General features: G+C 42.9%; 2 protein-coding genes across 3 annotated transcripts in view; both read right to left on the bottom strand.

The window, feature by feature from the left end:
* Positions 1–22,243, bottom strand: part of LOC147604975 (IQ domain-containing protein IQM1-like) — a 64,884-nt gene extending 42,641 nt beyond the window's left edge. For both annotated transcript variants that reach the window (XM_086794010.1, XM_086794011.1), the window contains exons 1-4: positions 21,790–22,243; positions 16,423–16,537; positions 16,241–16,306; positions 14,927–15,015 (exon numbers count right to left, since the gene is read on the bottom strand). In XM_086794010.1, the coding sequence (XP_086650136.1) occupies positions 14,927–15,015; positions 16,241–16,306; positions 16,423–16,537; positions 21,790–22,073 (554 nt within the window). In that variant the 5' untranslated portion in view covers positions 22,074–22,243. The remainder of the gene's footprint in view (positions 1–14,926; positions 15,016–16,240; positions 16,307–16,422; positions 16,538–21,789) is intronic.
* LOC147604976 (uncharacterized) lies at positions 137–5,722 on the bottom strand. The gene is made up of 4 exons (XM_086793894.1): positions 5,667–5,722; positions 1,860–5,624; positions 734–1,751; positions 137–192 (listed from the first exon to the last, which is right to left on the bottom strand). Exons 2-4 carry the CDS (start codon positions 4,920–4,922, stop codon positions 137–139), a joined length of 4,137 nt encoding a protein of 1,378 aa, XP_086650020.1. The 5' UTR covers positions 4,923–5,624; positions 5,667–5,722.
* Positions 22,244–27,551: the final 5,308 nt, after the last annotated feature.

Below are 27,551 nucleotides of genomic sequence, written 5' to 3'. Positions count from 1 at the left end.
TCTGGTTGCAAAATCTCTTCCAACTCATCCACTTCTGGTGGATCCTCAATGATAGGAAGACTTGGTTCCGGACCCACATACTTTCGTAAGAGGCTAACATGGAAAGCATTATGTATCTTCCAATGGGATGGCAATGCTAAACGAAAAGCAACTTCATTGATCTGCTCAATGACCTTGAAAGGCCCATAATACCTGGATGAGAGCTTGGGAAACATCCCCTCCTTACCAGATCTCTTACGGAGTCTAGCTTTTTCGAATTTCAGCAATACCCAATCATTTACCTTGACATCCAAATGCTTTCTATGCTTGTCTGCAGCCTTCTTATGCTTCTCTTGAGAACGGGCTATGGCTGTCCGTACCTGTGCAAAGGCAACATCCAAGTCCCTGACAAAGTCATCAGCAGCAAAAATCTCATCCTTAGTACGTAGGATGGGAGGCAATACCACTTTGCCATAAACTATCTCAAAGGGAGCCTTCCCAGTAGAAGCATGCACCGTGTTATTGTATGCAAACTCCACAAGTGGCAAATACTTTTCCCACAAAGTCTTTTGATCAGCTACATAGCATTTGAGAAGGTCCAATACGGCTGAATTTGCTGCTTCACTTTGACCATCGGTTTGAGGATGAAAAGCGGATGAAAAATTCAGCTTTGTGCCCATATTGTCAAAAAGTGCTCTCCAGAAGAGACTGGTAGTTCGAGGATCACGGTCACCCACAATAGATTTAGGCATACCATGATGCTTGAATACCTGTAATAAGAAAACTTTTGCCATATGATCTGCCTTGATCGTTTTCTTGACCGGCAAGAAATGAGCTTGCTTGCTAAACCGGTCAACGATAGTCCATATAGCATCATTACCTTGCTGAGTGCGAGGCAAATCCATGATGAAATCCATAGCTATACTCTCCCATGGCTGCGAGGGAATAGGCAATGGTAGAAGCAATCCAGGAGACTTCTGACGATCAAACTTGACCTTTTGGCAAATGAGGCAAGCACGTACATAAGCCTCAATGTCCTTCCTCATCCCTGGCCAAAAGAAGTAGCGTTCAACCATATGAGTAGTAGGTAGAATACCTCTATGTCCTGCATACGGTGGAGCATGGCATTCTTCCAACACTTTTTGCCTCAAATCTGTGAGCACACAAAGGCAATTATCTTTAAGGAGATACCCATCTTTGATCACATATGATGCATGAGTATGACCAGCCACCAAATCAGCCCATAAATCTGAAAAATCAGCATCTATATGGTACTTATTTTGCATAGACGACAAGTCTCCATGAGAGGCAATTGAGATAGAAGCTACATACGGCCTTCGAGACAATGCATCGGCCACCACATTCTTCTTTCCCGGTGTATGCACAATCTGAAAATGAAACATAGAGAGGAAATTTGCCATCCGCATATGCTTCTCTGAGAGCTTAGTTTGTGTGAGAAAATACCGTAAGCTTTGGTTGTCGGTCTTCACCATAAACTCTGCACCCAGAAGATAGTGCTTCCAAATGGTCAATGCATGAATCACTGCCAATAGCTCCTTCTCATAGATCCCCAAAGAAAGCTCCGTATCACGCAAACGGCGGCTCTCAATTGCCACGGGGTGTCCTTCCTGGTTTAGGACAGCACCTAAACAATCTCCACATGCATCACATTCCACAAAGAATGGCTTGTGCAAGTCAGGAATGATCAACACGGGCCCAGATATGATTGCATCCTTTAGTGAATAGAAAGCTTTGCTTTCCAATGAAGTCCACTGAAAGGGGACTTTCTTCTTTGTCAACTGATGAAGAGGAGCAGCAATCAAAGCAAAATGCCATATGAACCGTCTATAGTATGAGCATAACCCAAGAAAACTACGAACCTCATGCACTGACTTGAGTTCAGGCCAATTCTTGATAGCCTCAATCTTGGCGGGATCCATTCGTATGCCATCTTGAGAAACAATATGCCCAAGATAATGAATTTCGGAGAGGAAGAACTCACTCTTCTTAGCATTGATGTGAAGTCTATGCTTTCGGAGTTCTTCAAAGACTATGGCCAAATGCTTTCTGTGCTCTTCTTCACTCTTGGAATAAACCAAGATGTCATCGAAGAAAACTCCAGTGAAAGATCGATGATCTCTAAAAATCCTGTCCATCATACGGTTAAAAGTGGCAGGAGCATTTGTAAGACCGAAAGGCATAACAAGATACTCATACAAACCAAATGCTGTCCTGAAAGCGGTCTTATGCACATCCTCTGGTACTACCCGTACTTGATGATATCCACTCTTCAAATCAATCCGGCTGAAATATGCCGAGCCATCCAATCTATCCAAAATATCATCAATGCGAGGAATAGGAAACCTATTCTTGATGGTTAGCTTATTTAGAGCCCGATAATCCACACACATACGATAAGAGAGATCCTTCTTCTGCACTAGAAGTACGGGAGAGCAATACGGTGAAGAGCTAGGGCGGATCAAACCTTTTTGCATGAGCTCATTGACTTGCTTCATGATCTCCTCCTGCTGTGATGCACTCACACGGTATGCCGGCCTATTTGGTGGAGAACTGCCAGGCACAAGGTCTATACGATGATCCTCCGGCCGTGGTGGTGGTAGCTCCCCTGGAAGTGAATCTGTAAAGCAATCTTCATATTGTTTCAAAAATTCCAGCCTATCACATGTGAGAGAATCAAGAGAATGATCAACATGGTCTACTCTATCACGAACAAAAATCATGTACGAGCAAAGACCCTTTCTCATGGCTTTATTTATTTGTATGTGGGATACAATAGGGATAGAATTCCCTTCCACACCGGCATCAATAACATGCTCTTTGCCCCTATGCATAAATGTGATCCGGTTGGTCTTGTAAGCCTTGCGAGGATCAAGACGGGAGTGCCAAGGCTTTCCAAGCAATACATCACACCCATTTAATGGTGCAATGAGGAAGTTCTCATGGTCCAAATATCCCTGAATATGCATGCGAAGCTTGCCAATAAGGGGTGTGACCTTGACTTTCTTGCCAACAAATGCACTTCCGGCCTCAATCTCCGGTCCCATGTCATCCACACTAATGCCCAATGCTGTAGCCATTTCCAATGATATGAAGTTGTCCGTGGCACAATCATCAAACATAAATAATGCGGGTTGATCTTTGAGCTGTCCCCATGCCTTGCATACCATCCTATCCAAAGCATCATGGGCTGTCCCCCCTTGTACATCGGGCACCATATGCACATTAACCTTGGTTTCCTTTGCATCCTCTTTGCCTGCTTTCTTTGGGCATTGCCGGACCATGTGATCTTTACTACCACAAGAAAAGCACTTACCGTCACGTATATATTGCACCCTTTGTTCCGGAGTAAGTCCATAGTTAGGCCTTTTGTTGGGACGCTTCTTCTCTGAGGTACTTTCAGCTTTTGGAGCTCCCTTAACTTCATTGGAGTCCCTTTTAGGTGGCTGTCCACCCTTATGCAGATTTGGGACAGCCTTGTCCTTCCCCTTTTGAGCATGTCCATCTCTATAATTTTGCTTCAGCTTTTGCTCCAATTGTTCGGTGGCCAAAGCAGCTGAAATGAGCTGTTGTAGAGTGTGGTTTGGGTACAACTCCAAGCCCGATTGATAAACCGGTTGGAGTCCCGATTCAAACTTTCTCTTGCGTTCCTCATCATTTACCTGCATAATAGGGGAAACTTCCAAGAGTGTTTTCCAAAACTTGGATACATAAGCATGAACTGACTCACCTTCATTCTGCTTAACCCAATCCCACTTCTTGCGGATGTTCTTCTTGGCATTAGGGGGTAAGAATTGGACATAGAATCTAGTTTTGAATTCAGCCCAAGTGTCCACGGGAGTGCCTGAGAGCTTTTCGGCAAGCCACCAATGAGCGGCCGTGCCCTTCAAGAACATGCTGGCATGCCTCACCTTGGACTTTTCTAAAAAATCCTCATCACTAAAAGCAATGTCAAATTGGGAAACAAATGACATAACCTTGGAAGCATCAAACTCACCATGATATGTCTCGAACTTGACGGATTTGTCCCCGGCTTTGAATTCCTTTTGCTTATGAACATGATGCTCATAATCCCCATGCGTCCTCTTGATTCCACGTTCATGTGGATCAACCCTGGCATCCATAGATGCTCCTGCATACTTAGGTGGCATACGTGGACGTGAAGCATGTGCTGTACCTGCATGCATGTGTGTAGCCCCACCTCTATCTCTTGCAGCATAAGCATAATCCGGAGAGGGTGTGGAGATGGGAGCATGAAGAAATGGCTCTTCACGGGAGAGTTCAACAGGTAAAGTAGTAGTATGGGGATGTCGGTGCTCTCTAAGCCCATGAGAAAGCTGCAAAGATGAAGAGTGAGGCTTGTAACGATCATCTCTAGAAGTAATGTTACCTTCATAGGCATGGCTATGCCTCCCATGTAAGGTAGAATCACGTCGGGATGTAATGGAAGGCTCCTCTTTGTGGACAGCAGATTTCAGCTTTGGAGAGGCTATCCCAGGCATGTCCACCAATGGAGATCTCTTTATAACAAGCTCCCCATCCTGGCCCTGCAATACATCACCCTTTTCCACTAAGAATGAAAGAGCTAGCTCACGAGGTTTCAGCCCTGATCCACGAGCCAAAGCTTCAAAGTCTTGAAAGACGGTTGCCTCCTTTTTCTTTGCATCTAGCACTTGTTGAATGTGTGGGTCCTCACGTAGGCTGGCCAATTCCATCTCCCTGGCATGGAGAAGCTCTCGCATACGCTGAATTTCAGCATTCATGGCACTTGGCTCTTGCTCTTGCTCTTGCATTTTCTCCTTGCCACGGGACGGCTGTCCCAACCATACATGATCACGGGCATAAGGCATCCGTCCACTTGCTTGTGTTCCACTGGAGTGCCCCTTTGAATTTGGCACTTCCTTGCTACTTGCTTGGCTAGCCATAATAAGAGTAAAGTCACTAATGGAGAGTGGTCAGGAAGCCTTTGGATCGTCTCCCAATGTAGAAAAAGGAAGATCCGTGCTCTGATACCACTGAAACGAGACCCAAGCAGGGGTCACCCCTTCCTGGACTCACTTCTCCAGTTAGCACTTTAATATACACTCTTAAAAGACAATAGCACAAGACAAAGTAGCAATAAAAAGTAATTAACAACTCTGAGCATAGATAGATGACACCACACTGAGGCCGGAACGGCCGGCCCCCCCCCAAGGATTGTTATTATTACTTGGGAGAATTTGTTACAAGTACACGGGCCCAAGGCCAGATTTCCAATAAGCAATGCACGATGAAAAAAACAAAGTATCAAACCCAAACATGTTTGTTGATGCCGAGTCTGCAGTCACCAAGGGCTGCCCCGTCCATAGCACCTTCCAGAGTCACACTCTGCGTGCAATCCACCCGTCCCTGGCACTACGGATCACGCCGTGCCAGTCCTAGCGATGGGGCACCCTCACGGAGTTGACTCGGTGAATGGAAGAGGAGTCCAGACATAGGAGAGCAGGAGAATTCCTCATTCTTCGCGATGAAAATCTTCTGGAGCCACCATACAGCCAGTAGGAAGAGTGAAACAACCTGGGCCACTTGTAGGAAATGCGTATGTCCTAAATCCACGCGGATAACCCCACTGGTTTGACCTGCTGTACCTGCTGCACGACCAGAATCAGCAAATAATGATGATACTGTACCTGCTGTACCTGCTGCTGTACCTGCTGTACGACCAGAATCAGCAAATAATGATGGTATTGTACCTGTTGTACCTGCTGTACCTGCAAAATCAGCAAAAAATGAGTGCTCCAGCCTGTTTTCTCTAAATCCCAGCAAGCAGTTGTGTTTTTCTTTCTCCAAAATGCAAGGGAAGAGGGCTGGAAGTGAGGCGCCTTCCTCCCATGCAAAGGATTGGGTGTGGTAGGTGGGGTAGGTGGCCAACCCCCACCCCACATGCTATAAAAGGGTGCCCAGGCCAAAAGAAGGTGCCCACACTTATAAAGTGTCCACCTACTTTTAATGAAGTATGAAACCTATAAGTTATAAGACTTATAACTTAAAACTCTTATTAAAATAAGGATTTCCCACCTGTTCACACGCCACAAAACCTATCAGAAGACAAGGCATTCCACGGCTCACGGGAGGGCGTCCCCGACCCCTGAGCTAGACACACATGTCAAGCATGCAAACGAAACCAGTTCACGCGAAAACATTTCAAAGGCAGGCAAACATGAGTGCACAATGCAACATTGTTAAAGGATAATCTCCGTTCATGTACTTGCACAATACTTGACATTTCCGGGCACCAACAGGCCCACCGGAAAGTCAATTCCAGGTACACACACAGTGTACAATCCACCCGTCCCTGGCACTACGAATCACGCCGTGCCAGTCCTAGCGGTGGTAATCCAGAAACATACACCGTGTGTAATCCACCCGTCCTCCCTGGCACTACGAATCACGCCGTGCCAGCCCTAGCGATGGAGCCCCACTACGGAGTATGCTCATCCAGAGCCCAAAGCTCACACAAGAAGATAAGAGGACCATTAGATAGCTCAATTGTTAAAACCCTAAGATCTCTCTAGATAATTGTTATGCATAAAACATGCATAAATCAGGCATAAACTCAACCACCCAACCACCCCCGAGCCCAAGGGATGCACACATGAATAATGAATGAAATACATCATACCTCTACCTTGATGTCCCATACCATCAAGAGGTATAACACAATCCAATAGCATATAGCTATAGTGTGAAATGGTAGGTGAGTAGATATGAACCTCTACAAAGAGAGCATAACATAGCCTTGGCCTCATGGAGCCCAAACCTCCAAGCCCCCAAGCCCCCTTGAGTGTGCCCCATGCCCCTATTATATAGGAGGGCCCTCAAGTGACTCTTGACTTTCCATTCCTCATGTGTGACCCTTGGATGCCTGACCCTAACCTTAAACCTTAAGGTTAGTCCTAACCCATGCTCCACTAGAGCTTGTTCCCATGCTCACAAGCCTAATGTGGGTTAGCCTCCTAGTATATGCACACATAATGTGTATATAACATAGCACACATAATGTACATATAACATACTTCCCCTCTCTCAAAACATTGCACTCTTGCAATGAAAAGAAGAAGAACTGCGCTGAACAATCTCAACCGACTCCCAAGTCGAATTCTTAATTTCCCTATCTTTCCACCTTATTTTAACCTCAGGGATTAGTCAACTACAAAGTTTCCTTTCCCTGAATTCAAGTACCTTATCAGGTTCATGTGGAACATAGGATAATTCATCGAATTCAACGAGTTCTTGAGGAGTAACTGTGTCATCCTCACCTCCCAGTTTCCCTTTCAATCTATCGATATGAAAGACTGGATGAACCCTAACAACTGGAGATAGTCTTAGTTCATACGCAACCGTGCCAATCCGATATATAACTCGAAATGGACCACAATATCTAGGAGATAAATCCGAGCATTTTCCCATTGACAAAGTCTGAAAATCTTTAAGAACATTAAAATAAACCAACGCTTCTGGTTCAAAAGACCAAGATGAGCGTCCCCTATCAGCATAAAACCGTGCCCTATCATGAGCACTCCTGATAGAATCCCGAGCTTCGGTCAGAATTTCCTGCATATCTCGCAAGAAATCCCTCGATGCATCAAGCTCGATGTCCTTAAGACTGACATCAATAGGTGCCCTGAGTTGATACCCATACATAAGTATGCACGGACTAAAATAATAGCCGTAAATTTAGAACTGTTATAAGCAAATTCCATCATTGGAAGATATTTCCCAATATGATGATTTTCTAGAGACATGCACGAAGCATATCCTCTACAATCTGATTCATACACTCTGTTTGCCCATCAGACTACTGCGGATGATCAGAACAATTCACATTCAAATTAACTTCCTCGTTGTAAATCATTCGGAATAAAGTAGGAAAGCATGGCATTATAATAGCAGAAACCAGGGATTCATCGGCGCCCCGACATACCCACATCTACATATGGAATACTCAACGTCTCGAGTTACCCATATCAACATAGAAAGTCATCAACGTCTCGATGAGTCACATATGTTCATCCGTAAACCTATCAGGTTGATTGTGTAAATCACCTAAAGTACGGAACTAGAGAAAGAAAGCCAACAAAGGAAGAATCCAAATTTCCTTATCCGAACACAACAAGATAAACTTGTTTGAACTCTAAAGAAAGAGATTTCAACAAGTGAAAATGCTGATGAGATTACCCTCATCAAAACATGCAGGCTATAGATAAAAGATGTTTATCTAGAGAATGCCCACAGTATAACTTCTAGTGAATTTAGAAAATAAGATTGTCTATGAATGTTGAGGTCAACATGCTAAGTGATGTAAGCAAAGCAACAATCTTGAGCCCAAATTATCCCATAAGATAATATATGTGAGGGATCCCTAGCGTCCCATACCACCATGATACCACCCATACATACCTTAACAATTTGAAACTCTCTAGTATGCCGTCTAGGAAATATGAATAAAATCCTGTATAAAAGGAATAAGATGGCCTTATACAGACTTTCACATACTAAACCTGTCTCTATATACTTGAGACTACATCAAGGAATAAATCCTTCTGAGTACATCATTAGAAAAGAAATTGAATTATTGGCGCCTTTCTAATGATAACTACCCAAAACACAATAAAGTTAGGGTAGAAAAATAACTCACCTAGATACATAAGCAACTAGGTATCCGAGTTAGAATATATACAAGAGTATAAGAAATATACTTCAAAATTATGTGCAAAAAATGAAGGCAAATGCTACCTTCAAAGCACATGTAATTATTCAAAAGATCAAAAGATCCTTATAAAACCATGGATAAAAGCATAGAAGCTCCTTAAATCCATAAAAACCATAGTTGATCATAAGAATCAATGCATACCATCTAATGGACATAAATCATGCCAAAAGAAGCATTAAAATTGGTGGCCAACTCATCAATCCGGAGTATATGAACATTGTGTTGTTCAAATAAAACTCCAAAGTAAGAAAGTGAAACACATGTGTGTAGCACTCAATAATAAACCCCCAGACACAAGTGATCTAGGTAGAACCTGATGAGTCCATATAAAACTTGAAAAATATCCAAAAAAAATCCACCAAAACAAACCGATCAACTAATCCATGATAGAGGCTTAAGAAATTAAGCACAAACCACACTTTAATAAGTGCCAGAATAAATTATCATGGAAAAGTGTCAAAGGTGAAACACACTTTGAACGAAAATTATAGCCATCAAAAGAAATTAAGGAACATGTCCAAAAAGAATGGCTAAACAATGGTAAAAAATCATGAATACATCGTTTAGAATTAATCCAAACATAAATATCCATTAATACGAGGTATAATCGTATTAATAAAATATGCGAATAACCCGCATCTATCTAATGTCAGCACGAGAAAACGTACTTCAACATTAAATAACCCTCGAAAATATTAAATTCTCGAGAAAAAGAATTATCATGATTTTTTTCTAATTTTCCCAAATTTATAGGGCCTCAAAATATAATAATTTTGAATTCCACCAAACCTATCTCATGGCATTCCAAACCTATATTTTTCCAGAAAATTTTTAGCAATTAAATTTGCCAAAATACCATTGATATTTTAAAAATATCAATTTTTAGGATTTCTAAATATAATATCTAGAATATTCCTAATTTTCCCTGAGAATCTCATCGTTCACGAAATTTCCAATTCCGCCCGACAATTCTCAAATCCAATGAAAATTTTTAATTTTAATGGATTTTTCTAATTTTCTGGATCAAAAAATATATTTTTAAAGGAATTTGAATGGTCACGAGCGCCCGAATGGACACACCACATGCCAAACACCAACCCCACATTTTTCCAAAATTTAAAATAACCTTTGTCTAATTTTCCACTAATTTTCAAGAATTTTTTGAAATTTTTAATCAACCCCGAACGCATTTAGAATACGAACGGTCAAAAAATTTCGGAATTCCAACGGTTTTTCCGGAATACGGAAAGCCAAAAGTTTTGGGAAAATGAAAAGACAAAAAAAATTCGGAATGTGAAAGGTCAAAGGTTTCCGGAATACGGAAGGTAAAAAGTTTTTCTGGAATTCGGAAAGCCAAAAGGTTTCGGGAAAACGGAAAGCCAAAGGTTTTCCGGAAGTTGAAAAGCCAAGAAATTTTAAGAAGAAAATTTCAGAGAATTTTCAGAGAATTGTTTTCTCAAATCCCCTATTTTTCAGTATTTTCCAAGCTTATTTTCAAGCTTTTTTCTGAAATATATTCAAAAGCTTTTTTTTTAAATAAAAAACTTATTATTTTTTTTAAAAAAAATAAAAAAAATAAACAAAAGCTTTATTAAGCTTTGGATTTGATTTTTTTTTGGGGGGGGGGCGTTTTTCCGCCGACGGCTGCTGCGCAGTCCCCCCCCTCCCGTCGCCTGCGTGAGTGAGAAAGATGGAGGGAGACTCCCTCCTCACCTTCTTCTCCCCTCTTTCCTCTCCCTCTTCTCTTCCTTCCATTCTCTTTCCACCCCTCTCTGTTAAACAGAGAGATTAACTTAATATTTCATTAAGATTTTTAATTAAACCCTTAATTATAATTAGCATTAATTATGATTAATGTTTAAAAAAATCATTTTCAAGAGAATTTTCACCCGGAAAAGAGAAAGAAAAATCAGATTTGAGAGGCGGAGAGAGTCCCACGCACACGGGAGAGCATCTCATGCATCAACACGCTGTCCCCTACTGAATTTCAGTAGAAATTGACAGAAATTTGATCGCATTCCCGCAGAAAAAACCCGCAAAAAATGTATAAAAATACATTTTTAATCATAAAAATGCTCAAAAATTTCCTAAAAAATTAGGAAAAAATTTCTAAAAAATTCTAGAAATTCAGGGAATCCATCCTACAAAAATATCCACCATAAACTTTATGGTATTTTTGTAAAAATTTCCATTAATGCTTGATTTTAATCATAAAAAATAGAGAAAATTAGCATTAACTCACGGTATTCCCCCACAACCTCGATTCGTCCATTGAATTGTAGTTACACACGTTCCAATCACCATATCGATGATCCACGTGCAATTCATCAACACAAATCAACAAAAGATAACATTTTATTAGTAAATATTAAAATTTACTAAAAAAAATCAACAATTAAATAGAGATTGCTCTGATACCACTGTTAAAACCCTAAGATCTCTCTAGATAATTGTTATGCATAAAACATGCATAAATCAGGCATAAACTCAACCACCCAACCACCCCCGAGCCCAAGGGATGCACACATGAATAATGAATGAAATACATCATACCTCTACCTTGATGTCCCATACCATCAAGAGGTATAACACAATCCAATAGCATATAGCTATAGTGTGAAATGGTAGGTGAGTAGATATGAACCTCTACAAAGAGAGCATAACATAGCCTTGGCCTCATGGAGCCCAAACCTCCAAGCCCCCAAGCCCCCTTGAGTGTGCCCCATGCCCCTATTATATAGGAGGGCCCTCAAGTGACTCTTGACTTTCCATTCCTCATGTGTGACCCTTGGATGCCTGACCCTAACCTTAAACCTTAAGGTTAGTCCTAATCCATGCTCCACTAGAGCTTGTTCCCATGCTCCCATGCTCACAAGCCTAATGTGGGTTAGCCTCCTAGTATATGCACACATAATGTGTATATAACATAGCACACATAATGTACATATAACATCAATGGTGACAGAATATAGTGCAGGTGATCACTAATAATGGCTCAAACTGTGTCTACATGGGAAGGATGCTTGAGGAGTTGTTTTCTGCCATTCTTTGGACTCCATGTACTGCTCATAGCTTGGACCTCCTCATCGACGATGTGGCAAAGATAGGTTGGGTGTCAGACATCTTTGAGACCTCTCGCATGATGGTAAAGTTTGTGACAAAGAGACCAAAGGTGCTTGCTATGTATCGGGCCCACAGTGACTTAGAGCTTCTCAAACCTTCTACCACTAGATTTGCATACACATTCATTGTAGTTGAGAGGCTGGTGAGAGTCCGCCATGGACTCCTACGCACAGTGGTTTCCAGGGAGTGCATGACTTGTGATGATCGTGATAGTCCCAAGGCTGTTGCATTTGTACATGTTGTCATGAGAGACACTTGGTGGCAAGAGGCTGAAGCTCTCATAAAAGCCATTCAGCCTATTTATAGTGTTCTTCGCATCACAGACATGGAGGGTAGCACTCTGGGACTCTTGTACGAGTTCATGGATAGAATTGGTGAAGCTTTGAACCGCTGCACTGTCTTATCAGCAGAGAGGTATGCTGCATTATGCATGCACTCTTAGTCTCTTAGTCTCTTTGATTCTTCAATCTTGTATAATATTAGGTTTATGACATTATATTGTATAGATTTCATGGCTGTTTTTTCAAGGTTCAAGACATCCGAGCCGTGTGGAACACACGATGGGATTGGTTTCATAGACCAATCCATGCAGTTGCTCACATATTGCATCCTCTTTGGAGAAATGAGGAGCAATACAATAATGAGGAGCTTGAGGATGGATGGCAACAGTACATCCAGAGATACACAGGAGGGGATGTGGACCTGCTAAGGCAACTGGAGGATGAGCTACTTATTTTTTGAAATGGTAGCTTTAAATTTGGTTCAGTGACGGCCAAAATGCGGGAGACACAGCTATAGCCAGTGTCATGGTGGGAGAAATATGGCATCAGCACCCCTCACTTGGTAAGTCTTGACTCTTGGTTCTTGAATTTTGCATAAGAATCCACTTGTAGTATACTTATAAGTTATTATTAATAAGGGCTTCAACTTCTTTTGTTGCATCATGAATTATGACAGAAATCCCTCACCATTCGAATCCTATCACAGGATTGTAGCTCGGGTCCTTGTGAGAGGAATTGGAGCCCTTGGGCCCTCTTCCATACAAAGAAGAGGAATCAGTTGTCCACTGTTCAATTAGAGAGGTTGGTATTTTGTCATTGCAACCTCCTCCTAATTGAGGAGGTAGGCAATCCCATCGAGCCTCGCCAAGTCCGCATTTCCTTACCTCTAACTTCTCTGTCTGATGAGGTCTTCTTTTAAAGGAAGGAATATGTCATGTCCCGTGAAGACATAACTAGGGTGGCACTATAGATGACATTAGACTAGGCTCAATTGTGGAAACACTGGCTTAAAATTTGGAGCATATTCAAGTGCCGCTATGAAGAAAGACTCCTGATGACAACACTAAGAAGGCTACCACTTGCAGAGTCAAATCAAATATAGTCACATATCTGTCTATTTATCACCATTTGGCCACCCAACGTGTTTTCTCATTATGTATGTACATTGGACTGATGTCCATGGCAGTTGCATATGGCGGGGATTGATGCCACTCATGTGATTTTGTGGACTTGGCTTTCCGTTGGGACTTTTGTCTGCGTGTACATGCCCGGAAATACCTGGAGGATTAGTGTTCCATTGGGTCTCGTACCTTGTGTACTTACCTGGAGCACGTCTATTTTGGTATAGTTTCATTTAACGGGGATTGTCCATACCAATGCTGCATTTGCTTGTAGTTGAAATTGCGTGCTATTTTCATGCTTGCTTGACCAATGTGTAGTTCCGGTGTTCACACACACTGATTCCCGAGGTGGACAAAACCCAATGCCCACCGCCCAGACCTTATTCCCTTTGTACAAAGGGAGCAACCAGCCATGTGTCCGTTCTAACTTGCACCACAAGGCACTCATCCTCTATACTTGACACCTAGAGTGGACAACTCACCATCTCTCTTCTCTCTCTCTAGAAGTAGACCGCCTCTTCATGAGGCCTCTTTGGATGTATTTTTTGCACTTTCTCCTTCCCAACTCCATATCCAAGCTTACCGATGTGTTTTCCAAGCTTCCAAGAGTGTTTCCAGGTAGTGTTCACTCTCCCACACACTCCCAAGGACTGAAATTCAGCAAAACAACCCTTATTTTTGCTGTAACTTATGATCTTTTTTCTGAAAACCCTAGTTTCAGCCCTCCTTTCTCAAGTTAAACCATAGGGGAAGCTTTCTCACGTTCCCTTCATCCTCTTGAAGACTTTTGTCGCAAGGATCGCGACAAATCGAAGGTTTCAACACTCCAACCGCTTCAATCGTGAAGACTTCCGCTGTCGTCAACTCTACTTGCAATTGGTAAGCTTTGATGCTTAAATATGGAAGCAAGTAGCGGAGGGAGGAACCGGACTCCATGATTACATACGCTGTGTAGTGTTCTCTTGTCCTGCATGCTCTCTTGCATATTGTTGCTACCATGTGTTGGTGGAACAATAGAGTAGATAGTAGACAACATGGGCACTTTAGAGGGTAGTGTAAGCTGCAAGTCTACACCGACAACACATTGTTTACAATACTGTATTCATATGCATTGGTATGGAAATCTAGTCAAAAATGCCCATGACACTATGTACTTGATTCTCCCAAGATCGATATACTTTATTTGAGAGAGGGGCCATTGTGCGTCTCTTGTCAATTCAGTAAATTACTTCTTGTATTGAGCATGTTGTCCATTAAGTCTTGGTGTATTTAAGTGTATTGATTAGCATTGTGTTCAACAAAGTTACACTATCTGCCTCTGTGCATGCACACAAGCCAACTTGAATGCACACGTGTGCACGCCTGGCTCTTTAGACAGAAAAACTACACCATTAAAAAAAACCACAATCATTTGCAAACATAAGCACCCACTTTCTCATTTGTTTTTGCAAACAACACCAGTAACTATAATGGGCTAAGACTAGCAAATTAGGAAAAAAAATCCAATGCACTCTATAAGGCTTCTCAACAATCTCCCTTGTAGATTGTAAAGAAGAGAAACTTGAAGAGACTTCGCATATCATCAGAAGACAATAAAGAAATGCAACATGCAATTATGAACTAAAATTTAGATGAAGCAAATTTAAAGTTACCAATAGAAAAAGGGCTCTTTTGTTGAGCTTTTCTCCCAAACATCATAGTAGAAGTGAAGGTTATGCCCATAACGGTGCCTAGGATCAATCTGCCCATAACAAACATAAAGCATCTCACATAAACAATATTTGAAGAAATTTAAGTTGAAGCATCAAATTTCTTTTAAAACTTGATACAAAAGCAGGAACAATACACATAGCCATACATGTGTACACAGTTTTCATTGAAAAGCAAATGAGTAACTATCACATTGTAATAGATAACATCATGCAGAACTGAAGAGTCACGTGCACTCACTGCACTTGGGTGGCATGGTGGCATGGCAGAGCAAGTTTTGGGTGACATGATGTGAACTATGTATCTTTGTGAGTTCTAGTCCACAGACAAGTTGCCAAATGCCAAGCACTTGTAAGTGTGAAAACCCCACACATTTTTGTAACCCATATGAACTTGACGTTTGTACAGTTGTCCTGGCAGCAGAGTTGACTATACTAGAAGTAGAACCCAGTTCATACACAACACTATGGCTGGGTCTTTATGGACAGGACCTTTGGTGGGCTCTTCCCTCATCTTTCTTCCCTCGAAGAAAAGGAATAATCCCAAGTTGATCTGCCTCGTGTGGAATGTACTCAAACAAATCCTTTACCAAACTAATTCCTCATGGGAAATGGCACAAAAGACTGGATAAACACAGCCCCAAGGCAGTGCCATGGCTAATTCCAGCATTTAAGCCCTAATCCAAGCAATAGTATTAGGTGCATACATGCATCTTCATCAAGTTAGCATCCTGTCAGCAGCAGATTTCAGCATATATCTGTCAGTCAGCAACAGTAGATGCCAGTCGGCAGCATCAGCCAGGGTCAGCAGCATTTATCAGTATTTATGGTGAAGGGTTTGGCATTTTATGTCACACATTTCATGTCAGAGGACACATAAGCTAGCTGCAGCCTACCTTTCTGCTCGTGTAATAAATCATGGGCACCTTTCATTTAAATGTTGTGTATCCCAGATGATAACAATACATGGGCGTGGAAGGAACTTAGCTTGGTTGCCTAATGTGTGGTGCTGCCATACATAAACTCAGCTTGTGTTGAATCGCAAAAGAGAGCAGATATGTTAAGTCCACACCCACCCAGCTATCAAAATCTACAACCCATACAATAATGACCAGAATCACACCCTATCAAATCATGTGGGCATATACTACAAATGTTCTTGGGATCACATACCAACAAAAAAACTTCTATTAACTTGCAAATTGCACCTAGAAATGAGAAAAAAAGATGACAAGGCTGCTTATAGCAAAAACTCACAGCTTCAAGCCAGTGTTGAATAGCCAATTTGCGAGCATTCTCATCCTTGGATAAGCCTTTGCCCACCTGCATATGCACTCATGGGGTGAAAGGCTGCTTCGATACCTAGTGTACAAACAAGATCTGGCTCAAACATGTTAAAACTGGAATATGTGAAGAACAAAACCAGAACATTTGGTTACTTTGGCAGCCTTTTTCTTCAGTCTTGACCAGCGGCTTGCAGCAGTATCCTGGCTTTCATAAGCATAGAATGTCTCGGAACTTTGTCGAAGTAAGGCCCCTTCAAGTACATTCCACCTGAGGTGTAAAAGAGACAATTCTCATTGGATACAGGCTAAAAAAACATGACAAAAATTTGAAGCACGGTACTCTCATGAAATGGTATAGCCTCTGTAACACTTGAAAAGGCGTACAACTGAATTACCCACATGATCATCAAAAACATTGTCCCTATAACTCAACACTTTCACAACGAGATCTTCTCTTCTTCACCCCAACGTCTTGTCACATGCACTCTGCACTCAGTGCATGGTGACAAGATGGCTCATCATCAGAAGTGCGGCAGTTGTACAGTTTTAGAACCCAATAGGATGATATTTGTCGTACGCCGTGACCCCATTGTACATCCTCAGTCCAAGATAAGTCAGGCACGAGCTACGTAGGTCATTCCTTAGCCTTAGTGGGTCAGTCAGTCAGTCAAGTCCCTTAACCCACTTGGAGAGAATCATTCACGCGTGTAGACTCAGTAGAAGCCTTAGGGTTTGCATCAGAAAGCACTCTGCATCCTGCATAATATGCATTCATATGCTTGTGCATCATTTAGAACATCCCCAAAGCCTTAGGGAATTTACTGTGATTTATCTGGTATTTTTCCCATATTTATTAGTATTTATTTATCATTATTTGCATTATTGGGCATTTATAAATATTAACTTTATTAAATGACCAACCTCCAGTTAGTATAAATAGGCTAGCATAGAGCCTCTTTTCCTCATTCAGTCTTCATTGTGCTAAGAGCTCTCCTCTTTCTTGCTTTCAGCCCAAGACTAACCCAGCCCTAGAGCCCATAAGCTTGCTTCTCCAGCCCTTGAGAAACCCTAGCTGCATTCAGCCCTAGGCGCCTGCATTCAGCCCTGTTTCAGCCTCAGTTCAGGCCCAGATTCAGCATACTATTCATCCTCAGTTCAACACCAGATTCAGCAGTTTGCAGCCTGCATATACCTGCGTTTTTGTCTAGCAATCAGCAGTTTTCTCTGCGTTTTTGCACAGCCGTACAGCAGCAGCTCCTCCAGCCCCTGTTTTCTCATGCGTTACAATCCTCAGCCCTCTCTACACCTCAGCGTTTCTGTCCACAGCAGATTCCAGCCCTGAAAGTTCAGTCTACAGCAGTTTCCAGCCCTGAATCTGCTGTTTGCATCAGTGTCCAGCATTCTGTGCATCATCCACACATTCAGCAGTCATCTGGTAAAGGTAACACAGCATTCATATGTGTTTTCAGCATTCTAACAGTGTGTAGAACAGTCCACCTTCTTCTTCTCTCAGCCTCAGGTGTGCAGCCCTTCCTCATGCCCTTGGGAAGAGTGCATAGGCTCGAGATCAAGTCATTGAGGTGTTTCTACAGCAGTGTACATATCAGCCGCTCTCCGATCCTCCGAGATCTTGCGTTTGGCTTATCTACAGTCCAAAGTCATTCTCTCTAAAGTAATAAAGCAAATACTATCTCGTTATCGGGATAGGGGGCCCTTCAGTGGGTAATTCGGGACCCAATCTGGTGTACAGTTCTCATATCTCTCTCTCTCATCTCTTTAAAGTTTGAAGTAATGAAATGGATTGCTAAACTCACGAAACTCAGGATACAGAAGACGGTGTGAGCATTTGTGTGATAGGATCAACCAATACAAAGACTTCCGCTGCATATCACACGTCTGCTGCGTGCCCAAATCTTGTTTTCAAAATTGAATGGCCACATTCAGCTTCCTCGTCCCATCATCGTTGCTCCCAATCTTAAAAGCTACTATGTCATCAAGAAAGATTTCCTACCTTCACAATATAAAGCTAAAGCTCGACAAAGATGGTCTATATTCAGATAGCCTGACAAAGAGAATATATCATCTTCTGTGGATAGGTTTTGGCAAACTTTATTACAAATGCAAGTAATCGAGAAGGTCCACACCAAGGATAGCAGGTTTAAAACCTACAATTCGATCAGAGGTAAATATGTTTTGATCGCATTCTCTTAGCTTAGCTATTTCATTAGCCTTAAATTGTGAAAAGAAAAATGGTTTTTCTAAGAAACCAATGGCACACCAAACCTCGATATCAACATTTTTTAAGCCTAAACCCTCTCTGAAATCAATTGATACATCTCTTAATGACCATAACATAGGTATTAACACTCAGGGTGTTTCCCGAAGCTAAGATCTGGAAACACCTTCTTCATCCAATTAAAAGGATGAGAAGGAGCTCCCATGCATTCTCCGTGAGCAGCACCCCCCCTGCCCTGCTTCGCCTCCCCTACCCTGCCGCCCTCCCTACCCTATGCATCCTGTGGTCCTGCCCTCCCCGCCTTTCCTTCGCGCTCCTAGCCCCGCCCCCCACCCTCCCCCGCCCCCAAAAAAACAAAAACAAAAGCCCCTTACCTTTGCACCGCGAATTCGCAATTCCCTTTGCCGGACTTGCCTTCTCTTTTCCGCGCTGCTGCTCCCCCACCTCCTTATCTCTTGTCTCTCCCCCACACCCTCTCAACACCACCACCCCCCCGCACCCCCCCAAGGTAGTCTCCTTATCTTTTCACTCTCTGCCTTCCTGAGCACATCCGCCCTCCTATTTTCCAGCCTCCTCCCTCTGCCTCCTGTCTGCTCCCAGGATCCTCTTCATTCGGCTGTGGACTGATGTTTCTGGTTCTACCCCTTTTGGAGGACTCCATGGCAACCGCTCCATCTCCCCTACCAAGACCGCTATCTATTGCCAATTTTCCGATGTGGATCTCCTGCTGCTATCAACCAATGTCACTTCTTTGAAAGCCTCCTCCCTGGTCTGCAAGATTGTCGGTAGCGGACCAGCTAGCAGCTCAATTCAGGCCCTGCTGCAAGCCACTTTGATCGGCAAGAAAACACACATTTCCTGGGGAGGAACGGCTACATTCAGGTGGAGTGAGACTCTGCCGCCTTGGAAAACAGATCTTCCTGCAGAGCCCCATTGCGTTGCACAATGCTGAAGCGCATTTCTTTCAATGGCACCATGGCTTCTCACCCCGACTCAGATCCCCTCGCTGCCGCATTAGGCTTCCCACTGACAGTTTGCTTTAAGGAGTACCGTAACTCGTGCATGCATTAGAACCCTTGCCCAAGTTATTGAGACCCCCCAGATGGCAACAGCAAGTGTCACGGGGCACGCGGCCCTCCCTTCCATCAAGGAGCTCGTAGCCTCGGCAGAGTACCTCCCTCGGTTCATTTCCATCCCTTGCCTCAACGATTCTTGGCTTCTATAGCAAGTGGAGTTCTCCTGCCTTCCCACACAATGTTTCATCTGCCAGAAGATGGGGCACCTCGCGAGAACCTGCTGGCACCAGCGATCTCTTGGCAGCCAGCCAACTCTCACACCTGGTGAAACCACTGCTCGGACCACGGGGTCAGTCAGGAGCTCGTCCACGCCTGGCGACTAGCGAGGGATCCCACCTCCTCTGACAGTTGGCAAGGGGCCGCCTCCTTGGCAGGATCAGTAGTAGCTGCAGCCTGCCGGCCACAAGGCCGGGGTGGCAAACCCCCGGCAACACAGGCACCCCAAGCATTGTGGGCAGTAATTCCTAGGCAAGGGCCCCAGTGTGGGTCATCCGGACATAATGATTCCCACTACACACCGTTACTCGCACTTACAATAGGATCCTGGAAATAGAGACATTAGGAGATTCGGCAAGCCAGTCGACCACCAGCACAACTCCAATAGGGTCTTCTTCTTGAGACAGCATGCCGAGAACACTAAGGGGTCAGTTGCCCCGGCCTTCCTCATCTCCCCTCCACATCAGCCCTCCACTCTTAACACCCCCCCCCCCCTTGCAAAGCAATGATGAGATCATATCCATTGGGTTGGTGAAATGCTAGACTAGTCGCCGGACCCAGCCTGGGTACGGCTCGGCTAGAGGATGGTGGGCGTGGAAGGCGAGGCCGGGAGGATAGGGGGGTGACGGAGAAGGAAGAGGGATAGCAGCCCTCTCACCGGAGTCCATGCATATATGTATGTCAATGGCCTCATGATGCTGTGGGTCCCTCTAAACTGGCAGCTTGGCCCACTCCCAGACAATTTCAAGCCGCCAGACACCCAAAAAACCAAAAAAAAAAAAAAACCGGTCTAAAAAAATGTCTAATTCCTTAAGGAGGACAGTTTAAATAGATGCTTTTTTGGGCTGGCTGCCAACAAGTCCAAAACATGTCTGAATGCTTAAGGACAATTCAAGTAGATGTGCTTAACATGGCCAATCATTCATAATTCCATGCATAGTTTTTTTCATACTCGTATGGAAAATATTCTATACTTCCATACCCGTATGCGTATGGTCACGTATGGAAAAACTTTTTATACTTGAGCCAAAAAAGAAAATGTTTTGCATCTTTTCTAGACACTGGCAAGGTCCGCATTTGTAATTGATATGCTTAACAAAGAAAAAGATGAGGAGCACTTGATTGCCTTGCAAGATTTGCAAGAGGCAGATAAGGCTTTGGAACCTCTTTCGATTGCTCCACCCTCTACAAATGGCCAGCCATCCTCTAGCCATGTTGGGACATCATGCTCAGTTGCTACTATGGCTTATGAGTTTGATGATGAGGAGGAGGAGGAGTTTGCAAATGAGGATGAGGAGCCCATTGATCATGCTGAGGATGAGGGGAGCTTTGATGAGACTTAGGGTTACTTAGTATTCTTCCCCTCTCTACGTATGTTCTATCCACTTCCTACTTATGTTTTTCCTCCCTGCTCAGGAGTCAGTCTACAGGTTTTGCAGCTTGCCCACTGAGCAGTGACACTCCATCATGATTCATCCATGTTTTTGCCCACTGTGCAGTGACACTCCATCATGATTCATCCATGTTTTTGCTCGCTTCCACTCATGTTTTATTCAGCTTCTTTAGGCTTGGACCTCCTCATGTTTGTCCACATGGCACAACCTACAGGTGACAGGTTTTGGCATTTGCCCACTCCACACTCCCTAGTCCCTACTTATATAACATGTTACATGATACATCATTGATCATACATGCATGATGTAAACAAGTTACAGTAATATACAATCGAGTTTGGATTATGGCTCTACATCATTTATGTTTTTTCTAATCCCAAAATCTTTGCAGTTTCAAGTTTCTTTGGTTTTTCGTGTCATATGTAGCATGTTTTTCCTTAAATTTAGGGTCGTATGGAATTTATTGGGGGTGTGAACCGTACTTTTTTCGTACTTTCATACCCGTATGCGTTTGCCGTATGGTTCCCGTACGGAAAAACTATGATTCCTTGAATGCGGCTGGACAAAAAGAGAGAGAGAGAGCGAGAGAGAGACAGACCAGGCGTGGTTCTTGTTCATCACAGCACAATCAGCGAGCTGGCGTCTTGTCCGATAACTGCGATAGACCTTCTGCACAGTGACAGCAGCTGCTGCTTCCGACAGCCCTTCAGAGTTGGCTCCAGAAAGGCCCTCAGTTTCTGCAGTCCCACCTGCAACGGTAACCTTTGCGGATTCCTCCTGATGTTTGTACGGAGGAGCTTGTACTCGTTCCCCGGCTTCAATTACAACACAGTCTGGGAGGATCCGATCCGAAGCGCAACAACTCTGCTTTTCCGAGACCATGGTTAAGTTGGAAAAATTAAGGAGGTTCCCCTCGCGAGTCAGTTGACTTGCTAAAAACAGACCCTGTCAGCACTGCATTTGAGGCCACCCAGTCTCGACAGAAGTCGGTGAAAAAGTCTGTGATGTAAATAGAACGTACCAAAACCCTGTGTGCTGTTGTTGTTACCTCTTTGACACACGGAAGGGTCGATGTTATAAGAGGACGAAGATCCAATGCTGATGGTGATACGTAGCACCCACGTGCAGCATGCCTCTAACTCCTTCGTGGCATGCCACGTGTAAGCTGCCTTTCACACACCCGCGTTTGTGGCCGAGGCGTTTGTTGAGGAGTCCTTGACCGTGGCGTTTGTTGAGACAATGATAACACTACAATGATCCTCTTTTCGTAAAGTTGTTCATATCTAGACCTCTGCCAATCTGTTGAACCTTTGCTTCCTAAGGCTTGACAAAGAGCTATCCATGAAGTGACGGTTTGAAAAACTGTGAAGGAAGTGGTGGTTCGGCAATAACATTAAGGACAATAACATCAAGAAAGGAGATTTAGTCCTAATGTACAAAGCACAAGCTAAAGTATAAAGACTTGGTTTTTTTAGAGTCACTCCACAAGGATCAGCCAAAATTGAGACCTTACATGGAGTAGGGATGCAAGGACGAGTCTTTGAGCTTACTCCACAAGGCTTAACTAAAATTGAGACCTTATATGGAGTAGAGATACAAGGACATTTCAACAGAAGCAAGATGAAGGTTTTAGGAGCCACTAGCATGGAAATTCTTATAAGAACCAAGGATGAGCAAGAAAACATAGAACCAACTAGGCTAAGAAAGGACTTCCTATTCATGACAATGTGATGCATTGTTGTGCTTTAATTGACACACGAGCCACTCATAACATGACGTCTTACGAAATGTGGGAGTTAATGCTTAAACGAAAACTTGCATATTCAAATGCCATGGTCAAAGGTGTTAATGGACAAAGTATGCATGTTGTTGGTTTCTTGAACCTCGAAATACACATTTCTTCTGCTCTAAAGTACCCTACTATGTCTATGGTAACTAGGGGATATATGGGGTAATTCCTTCTTTTAGTGTGGTTGTCTATTTCCTAGCACGCTTGAATGTCCCAATGGCACATCCCCAATGACTATCATCTTATCTTTGTTTATAGGCTAGTGTAATAACTTGAAAGCAAGAGGCCTCCCTTGGCCTAACAAGATTTGCAAAATGGCTTATAGCCCTAATTTGTAGCCCTATGAACTGATTTGGGTAGAATCTCCCCAATGAGTCTTATACCTCAACCAACCTTGCAAGAATCAATCACTATAACATGCAATCCACTATGCCTTAGGCACACTCTCAACTACAGTGGGAGAGAGCACTGCACAAGCATGTTATGGCTCACCCTAACTCTCCTTGAAACACATCTAACAAGAGATTACCTGGTGAACCGCAACTATTGTGAGGATCTTTCCAATGGCTGAGCTCATAACTCTTAAAGTCTCTAAGCTCTACAACTCCTTGAGAAGCAATTCCACTGTGCCTCCCGCGAGTGTTGTCACACCATCGCGTTGCACTACAGGTACTCGTCCCTCCTCTCACCTCACTTCACTCACACACACCCACTAACATGCATTAGGGAGAGAGATTAGCAAGAGGATTAGTAAGAGCAAGACTCAATTGCACAATGGGAGAGTATGTTGTATTATGAGAGGTTCACTTATATACATGGCCATAAGTGTTCACACTCACTTAAACTGTGGTCGAGCAGGCACTTTAAGCTCATAAGAGGCCTAATGCTATTACAATGACTACTCTCATAATATATTCATGAAGTACATCACTTAGGACTTCATCCTAACTTGCTACCACATGCTCTTAAAGCGAGAATCGCCATAAATACTCCATCACACCATTACAGGTGCCCGTCCAAGTTGTAGCTTTGGACACCATTACTTCATATCTTGAATGTATGACCCTTTGGTGTATCTATTGTGACGCCTTGATGTAAGATAATGGCAGTAGGTCTTGTTAACCCTAGGAATGGGTTAACATCCCCCCCTTCCTGATGGCGATTGTGTCCTCTCGTGATCACGTTGAAGACCTTTATGTGGGGAGAATGGACAAATTTTGTCGATGGCTTTGATGTTGAGTGACTTTCAATGGTCTTTATTTCTCCGGAAGGAATAATAAAAGCTAGTTAGTGAATGAAAAGGTTAGTGGTTTATTGGGAGTTTCTAACGAGGTCGGGGGGTGGGGTTTTTTGTTACGAGTGATTGCATTTTTATATTTGTGTGAGCATGTTTCTTTTAAGGGTTTGTTGCTCATATCGTTTTTGGCAATCATAAGCAAGGTTACATGTGATTTGTGTTAGTGGGGATCCTAAGAGATGTTAATAATGGGAGAGAAGAGAGGGAAGGATTTGGAGGAACGTAGACATAATCATCAGGAACGAGATGGTGATTCTTAGTTCCTCATTTGATTCATTGAAGTGACATTCATTATTTGAAGTAATTGGCCTTTGATGATGTCCCTTTGTGTGGCAAGATTCTTGTCAAATGTTGTTAAGTAGGACCTATTCCTGCATGCTTCTTTCCATGTGCTTTTTTTTGTTTTTATGTTTATTTAAGTTCACTTATGAAGTAGATATACATGAAGTACAAGAAGTCAGTCATATAGACTCTTATTAAACTGCTCTGTGTTGAAATAGCCACTTGTTGAGGATTAAAAGAATTACGTCAACTTGCAAGGCTAATATAGATATCTTCACTAAGGATTGAAGATCATTGGTTTGTGAAGATGGTAGTGTCGTTTGGAGAGGTTTGTAATTTAAAGGATAATTCCAGGTGATGGGTTATACCATTGACCATGCTTTCGCCCACCATGGCCCCCCCATCCAAAGATGTACTTGGAAGTTGTCGATAGTGAGGCTTTGGTGCAAACGTTCTCCAGTGCATGAGTATGGATATGTCCTCATGGAGTAGCTGCTACACTAATTTAGCCAAAAAAATAGTAAGCTATAAGCTTAACAATTATATAATGGCTATTGGAGATCGTTGGGAAAGTGTTAATGTGTGAGATGGCTTAATCCATGATATGACTTAAATCGTGAAAGTGCAGGTTCTTAAGCCGTGAGACTGTTAATTCGTGAGAGGATTTAGCCTATGAACAAGCTTAACTTGTGAAAGTGCAGGGTCTTAAGCTGTGAGACTCTTAACTCGTAAGAAACCAGAACTCGTGAGATTACAGGTTTTTTGGCCATGAAGGGTTATTTCGTGAAATGGCCTAAACCCGTGAAAGGTACTCCCGTGAAATGGTGTCTCCGTGAAAGTGCAGGTTTTTAGGCTGTGAAGGATTATTTTGTGAAATGGTGTCTCTGTGAAAGTGCGGGTTTTTAGGCCGTACAGGTTATTCCATGAAATGGCCTAAACCCATGAAAGATAACCCCGTGAAATGGTGTCTCCGTGTGAAAGTGCAGGTTTTTAGGCCGTGAAGGGTTATTCTGTGAAATGGCCTAAACCCGTGATGAAAGGTAATCCCATGAAATGGCCTAAACCCGTGATGAAAGGTAATCCCGTGAAATGGTGTCTCCGTGAAAGTGCAGGTTTTTAGGCCGTGAAGGGTTATTCCATTGAAATGCCCTAAACCCGAAAGATAATCTCGTGAAATGGTGTCTCTATGAAAGTGCAAGTTTTAGGCTGTGAAGTTGCAAGTTTTGACCCCATTGGTTTTTGATTTAAAATGATTTTATGGGTCAGCTAGGGCAGGATGTGCGAGCAACAGGTTCTTGTGCATTTATTTCACATCCAGAGGGGTGACAAGAGTACTGTTATTGTCTTTGATGCGCTTGTAAGTCTCTATTTTCAGATGTGGGTATTGATTCTTGAATTTGTTGCTCAAATGTTATCGAGGCAGTAGGTAGACTGCTGGTTGGTTACCGTTGAGGTTGCTTGAACACACAAGCTTTTGTGTAGGTGTTGAATGCATGAGAGTGGTTAAGTGACTTGCTTGGTGTTTCTTGGGCCTCCATTCTTGTCGAAGTTTAGGTGAAGCTGTTGGGGTTGAAGTCGACGGTGAGGCTTTTTTCACATTGTTCAATTTTGGTAACCATATGATGGCATTACCATCATAGTATCCTTGTTATTGAAGCACATGCACAGGCACCCATCTTTGATGAACATTATAAATTGGTGTGGCTGATGTGCTTGGTGCTGAGGTTTCCTTCTTTATGCAAGCTTATGGGGCTTTGTGATGTGCTTGGGATTCCAAGTTTTGGTATTACTTTGGTAGTACCCTTTTGGTAGTACCCTTGTGCTTGTAGTAAATCTTTTGGTACCCACACTTGTTGACTTAGTGGAGTTCTTTTAGGAACTCGCATAGGCTTTTGTGAATGGTGTTGTGGAGTACTTTTCTTTTTCCTTGACCTTTGAGTGTTGCGTTGAGGAAGAGACATTGACTATCGAGGTACCCAAATTTGATTGGCTCCTTCATAGTAGCCTTGAGCAACAAGTAGCTGCTTCTCTACAGACATTTTGATACCATTAAGATACCTTGATTTTGGTTGTCTTGGCGGAGTTTTCTTTTTGATTGATGGATGCGGAAGGTTTGGGGCCCTTTTTGACATTGGTTTACGCTGAGAATGCAGGTTTAAGACTCATGGCAATTTTTGATGATGATGAGGCTAGAGTCTCTTGTGCAGTGGATGTCGAAGATGAGGCTTTCGAGCATGCGATTGTCTCCTTTGGTGAGGTTTGTTGATGTGAAGAGGCATAGGCTCTAGGGCTTTTCCTTTGAGTTCCTTGTTGTTAGAGATAGATGTTGCGTGGGGGGAACTTCTTCACAAATGGCTGTTGATTTGCAAGGTTTTGGCATTGCACTTCGTTGTTGGTGAGAATGGGGTTGAAGGAGTAGATGCTTTATCGGAGTCGGTTGTTTACGCAGATAGTAGGTCATTGTGTAGAGGGGCTTCTATGGTGGAAGAGGTTTGTAACCTTTTACGTTCAGCGTCATAGAAATCCATTAAGGTTGTATCCTCTTCCTTGATGTATGGTATTGTCAACTTTGTGTCATTGACCATCATGATGACCATATTGCTCAAAGCACAGTGGTGCTTGGGTAGCAATAGTCCATTTATGCCTTGACATCAAATCTGCTTCCAACACATACTCAACCACAAAAAAGTTACACGTAAGGGGGTTAGTTTCAATATACATTGTATGTTCAAAGTACCCCAAACATGGCATGTTCAAGTCTCATGTAAAGGGAATTCTTTCAAGATGAGCCATGAGTGTTGGTTGACCTAACAAATCCCAAACTCAAGGGTTGTCGTGAGATTGTGTTCTCATGTCGGATAAAGTTGTGCTTGAGCTGTGGTGATTTTATTGAAAGTCTCATGTTGGATAAAGCTGTGCTTGAGCTGTGGTGATTTTATTGGAAAGTTCCAATCCAACCAGAATCCTAGGAATCTTTTCAACCAGAATCCTA

The sequence above is a fragment of the Cibotium barometz genome, chromosome 60 (assembly GCF_041138505.1).
Source record: "Cibotium barometz isolate CiBa-2024 chromosome 60, ASM4113850v1, whole genome shotgun sequence".
In the NCBI taxonomy this organism is placed as follows: Eukaryota; Viridiplantae; Streptophyta; class Polypodiopsida; order Cyatheales; family Cibotiaceae; genus Cibotium; species Cibotium barometz.
This window is presented reverse-complemented; position numbering and strand designations above follow the sequence as displayed.